The 5,192-nt window shown below is 35.5% G+C and overlaps 1 protein-coding gene across 1 annotated transcript; it reads right to left on the bottom strand.

The window, feature by feature from the left end:
* Positions 1-3,524: 3,524 nt before the first annotated feature.
* LOC132624261 (uncharacterized) lies at positions 3,525-4,808 on the bottom strand. The gene is made up of 4 exons (XM_060339068.1): positions 4,473-4,808; positions 4,246-4,431; positions 4,027-4,178; positions 3,525-3,861 (listed from the first exon to the last, which is right to left on the bottom strand). The coding sequence occupies exons 1-4, from the start codon at positions 4,806-4,808 to the stop codon at positions 3,525-3,527; spliced, it is 1,011 nt and encodes a 336-aa protein (XP_060195051.1).
* Positions 4,809-5,192: the final 384 nt, after the last annotated feature.

The raw sequence follows: 5,192 nt of genomic DNA, 5'->3' as shown, positions 1-5,192 counted from the left end.
TTGCAGCTTATAATACTTTAAATAAGTAAGTTAGATGTGCTCAATTAACTTTTTGAGTTTATTTTAAGCTTATTTTAAGCTGGCCAGTAAAATACTTAAAAAAATTAAAAAAAATTTATAAGTAATTTATAAGCAATTTATAAGTCAATCCAAACGGGCTCTTAGTAAAAGTCTTGTGAATCGGAAAACGTTGAAAGGGCGAGCGAGGAATATTCCTCGGGGGGCGCAAGTGAGATGGGTCTTCCACTCTTCCTCGTGGCTAAAATTAAAAAATAGCCATTTTTCAAATTTATAAATTTGCAGGATTGGCCTCTGCTGGGTGGTCTATCGAGTCTATGGATTATAAATGAAAAAAATTGAATAATATGTTAAAACATAAAAATTATGAAAAAATTTAAGAAATATTTATAAATTGCATTTAAATAAAAAAAAATTATGTATAAAATACGTTTAAAAATTGTATACATGTAGCGTCGGGTTGTTTTGGTTCGATTTGACCTTTTTTAGTTAAAACCAAATTAATGTTCGGGTTTTTTTCTCTAATACCAAATCAAGTCAACTCAAACTACTATTCGAATTAACTCCAATGCCACATAATGGCTATACACCTCAAAAAAAAAGACGTGTGTAGAACTGAACATTGAAGAAATCTCAAGAGAAATAAAAGATTTGATGATCTAATCAAATAATAGTACTATGGTTGGAGAGAAAGTAATAGTATCTACCCGGACACTGTAGTGGAGTGTGCTGAATCAAGAACAGACAGTAAAGGTCTTTATTATGGACGTTTTATTCTATCTCCACTTATGAAAGGCTAAGCCAACACAATAGGCATTGCGATGCAATGAGCTTTACTTGGAGAAATAGAAGGAACATGTATCCCGCATGTAAAATCTGAGAAAGTCCCACATGAATATTCTACCATAATGGGCATTTAAGAATAGATACGTGAAATTTTAATGAATTTGAAAGAAATTGTATTGAGAAGTAATCTATATGGAACTTCTGACGCGTCTATTTATGCCAAAGGTCCTGGATATGTAACTGCTTTTTTATCGGTTTGACTCAAATAATAGGTTTGGTGCGGTTTATAGATTTTCTTTGTGGTTGTTTATTTCTTTCACTTGAGCACTTAAAGTGGCCCTTGTTACATTTAGACATCTCAGGTTGGTCATTCCTATTCCACTTAGACAATTTTTGCACATTTAGCATGTCGCGTGTATATCAGTCACGTGTGTGTAAAGCTTTTTTTTTTTATCCTATGTGGCATCCAACGGTAATATTACCCCCCTTTTTATATATATCATCTTCTCCACTTCAAATTAAAATCCAATTTAGCCCTAATTTTAGCCTCTTTTCAAGATCAGATTTTTCCCTCTTCTACTACTTAAAATATCATTTTTCCCCTCGAATACAAGCTAATATTTTTTGCTTCTTCTCGTTCGTTCTTCAATTGCTGTTACTATTATGTTGAGCTTATCCAATTCCTTCATGGAGTTTTTTGTATGAACATGCTCGATATTGTAGATGTGGTAATGAAGCATTATTGAAGACTTCTTAGACCTAATTAAATCCAGGTCACGGATTTTTATGTTGTAAAATCCCAAAGGTAAACTTATTTCTTCATTCATTCCTTATTTCATAATTTATTAGATGATTAATTGTTGGGTTGAAAATTAATTTTGTAGAAAATGGGTGGCTGTGATTATTTCTTTTGGATTGAAGATAGGCACCCTGCTCAAGCAAATAGGGTGATGTGGGGTTTGTTAAAGAAAATGAAGGCTTTGAGAAGAAAAGAATTCGAGCAAGGAATGTGCTCATTGTTGCTGGTTTGGTGATGCTTGGGATATGAAAAATCAAGCCAAATTGTTAGATGGAGCAATACAATATGTGCTCCTTAAGTACTTGTCTTTTACTAAGTTGTCTAGTTGTAAAAATTTTAGGATTATGGGTTGTTTTAAATGTAATTTGGTTACTGCATTGTTGTGACAATTTTGTATTTTGGCATGACTGAACTTTGGCCAATAGTCACTCATGTAAACCAGCATTTTAAATAAAATGAAATGAAATGTTGTTTTGTCTATACTGTATTTGCCAACAATGCTCAGTTTTGAGCTCACACAGGTACATAAAAACCTGGCCTGCTTCCAATAGGTCAACATTATGCTACATATTAGTGCCAACAACAGGTAGGTCAACATTATTCAACACCAACAACAGCTATAATTGACATATATATCAGAACTGTTTAAACACCAACAACAGGTATATAATGGGCACAAAGTAACACCAAACAGTAGCTAATATATTAACATGCTCAAGAATGATCTCAAAGTTAGCATACAAGTAGCCAAAAGCAAACATTAAAATAAAACAAATTGTTTACCGCTACATACAAGTAGCAGATTACAAAAATAACCATCCATAAAGAGAAATTTTTTGGTGCCATATTACATTGCCAATTAAGTACTACATCCTATCCTAATACTACCAATTCTTCTTCTTGTTTTTGTTTGCCATCTGCTTCAATTGGGGACCAGTGACAGCTTTCTTGTTTTTCTATCTCAATCCTCTAGCCTTATAACCAAGGTCTATACCTGTTGGACTTGCATCCTTGTAAGTTGAACCAGTTTCTATAATCCTTGGCTTGATGTTCCTGGCTGCATTTTAACAGAAAAATGAAGCATAGTCAGTTTTGTTACATGTAGTTGTGTTTAAGAGACTAAAGTTAGAATTGACTTATATTTAGTATTTGAGTCCCACTTGTACTTGCATATATGCCAAATCCAACATAAGCTGCCCTCTTGTGTCCCCGACTTGCAAGTTCCTCTCCAGTTACAACCTTGGCTCTCTTCTGTCCAGCAACTTGTCTTCTTTTAGGACGTAGTTGACTTGTTATTCCTTTTGTAATAGGAATACTTGTATCTGTAGGTGGGGTTGGCTAGCTTGAGCTTCTAACTCTTTTTGATTGATTCACCCTCCTAACTTTGGTTGTATCATCACAAACTGCTGCTGAAGGAGTAGGCTGGCTTGAGCTTATAGGTGCAACTGGTAATGAAGTTGAAGGTGCAGACTGGCTTGACCTTGTTGGTGCAGTTTGCCTTGGCCTTTTTGGTGCAGCTTGCCTTGAAGACTGACCAGGGTCTTTGTGAACTTTGGTTAGGTGCTTCTGCACCTGGCACAACCTGCACATTTAAAGGCAGTAACCAACTTAAAAACCCAAAAGACATGATAAACAAGTTAACCAACTCAAAGAAAACTGTTTTACCTTGCAATATTTCTTGTTATGTCCTTGTTGATGACACTTTGAACAAGTTTATTTTCCCCCTTTTTCTGGACACCTTTCCATACCTCATCTTTTTTGGTTCATATTTGCCTTTTGTTTTTTTCTTCTTTGGTCTGCCAGGCATTGGGTTAGGTGTAGGAGGGTCAATCTTTGGATTGTTTGTTTCAGGCCACATTGTCATATTTGGAATTGGTTGGATGAAATGACTATAGGCCTTTAAGAATGTATCCTTCCTAAACTAATGCTTCGCAAAGTGTTCAGGCTCTAGTTCTATGTGGTAGTACGCACAAACAGCATGCTGACATGGAATTTCTCTCAGTTGCCAAGTTCTACAACTACAACTCTTAGTACTCATGTTAACTGTATGCCTATCCTCACCCTCTCCAATCTCAAATCCAATATCAACATTCCAAAGAACCTTGCAGCCCCTAGACATTTCCTTATTATCCTCTAAGGTAAGTCTAGCCATAGGTGAAATCTCAGATATCCAAGTGTTGGCAAACTTAATCATATCACATTGTCTAATCATTATTTTTCTCCTAATTTCCTCTAACATGGTTATAATTGATTTGTGTCTACAAGACAAGATCCATGAATTGAAGATCTCACACATGTTATTCTCAACAACATCACACTTAGAATGCTCTTTAAAGTATGCCTTAATCTATGATTTTTTGGGATAATGCAATAAATCAGCACAAATATCCTTACCAAGTTTGCTCATTTTATCAAGCTCTGACCTGAACTTCACCTCAAAACTGGCCTTAGAACACCTCCAAAATTGTTTTCTTCTCTCTTCACCCTTCCATTGTTGATGCCAATTAGACCAGATGTGTCTGATACATGTGTGCTCAGCATTGGGTAACAATTCTTCTACAGCTGCATGAGAACCCTACAAAGAAAAGAAATTAAATAAACACTCAACAGTAAGAAATTAAATAAGTTACTATGTGCATTACCTTTTGCATGTCTGCCATCACAGTAAGACCCTCACCAGTACCCAACTGCAGATCCTTTTTCAAGTAATTAATGAAAAAACTCCAACTATGCTTAGTCTCTGAGTCAACAACTGCCCAGGCTATAGGAAACATCTGATTGTTTCCATTCTTGCCAACTGTTACTAGCAGTTCACCTTTACAAGCACCCTTTAGAAAACACCTATCAAAACCTATTATTCTCCTACAACCTTCCATCCATCCTTCTTCAATGCATCCAAGCAGACATAGAAGTACACAAACAAATTCTTCCCTGGACAACTTTCTCTGTCCATCCTCACCCAAGCAGAACTACCAGGATTTGTCTGTTTTATAATATCAGCATAGTCACACAATCTTGCAAACTCTGAATTCCAATCACTCATAGACTCTTTTAGAATCTTCATCTTTGCTCTGTAGCAAATTGTCCTACCAACATAAAGTCCTAACTTATCCCCGCACATGTCATGTATTTCCCATATTCTCAAAGATGGTTGTTTAATTATATCATCCTTAAATCTAGCAGCAAGCCATTTAGTGTTGCACATTTTTTTTCTTGTTAGAAGTTGTACTCTTATGTACAGTATGGTAGCTCTTAATCATAAAGTCACCAGAATCTTTATCTATTACAGCATAACACAACCACTTGCACTGTTTGTTACCCTTACATTTAGCCCTTACTTTACTAGGTTGATTAGGCCTTAACTTAAGAGTAACTTTGTATTCTATTGCAACTTTTCATTTTAAAAAACCGTACCAAGTTCAAAATAGCAACTACACAAGCTGGATCATACCTGACCTTTGTGCTCTTCCTTCTTGCTGGTAGATTAACACTTCTTACAGCATTAGCATCTAACTCATCATCACTGTCATCACTACCACAATCTGAACTGTCAATTTAATCCTCATCTCCACCTGATCTACCCACATAT

Source organism: Lycium barbarum, chromosome 2 (genome assembly GCF_019175385.1).
Source record: "Lycium barbarum isolate Lr01 chromosome 2, ASM1917538v2, whole genome shotgun sequence".
Lineage (NCBI taxonomy): Eukaryota > Viridiplantae > Streptophyta > Magnoliopsida > Solanales > Solanaceae > Lycium > Lycium barbarum.
This window is presented reverse-complemented; position numbering and strand designations above follow the sequence as displayed.

Coding starts and splice junctions, on each gene's coding strand:
- LOC132624261 (XM_060339068.1), bottom strand. CDS start 4,808: ATGTGCAACACTAAATGGCTTGCTGCTAGATTTAAGGATGATATAATT. Junction 4,179..4,245: donor TGATGGCAGACATGCAAAAG/GTAATGCACATA, acceptor TTTTCTTTGTAG/GGTTCTCATGCAGCTGTAGA. Junction 3,862..4,026: donor AGTTTTGAGGTGAAGTTCAG/GTCAGAGCTTGA, acceptor CTTGTCTTGTAG/ACACAAATCAATTATAACCA.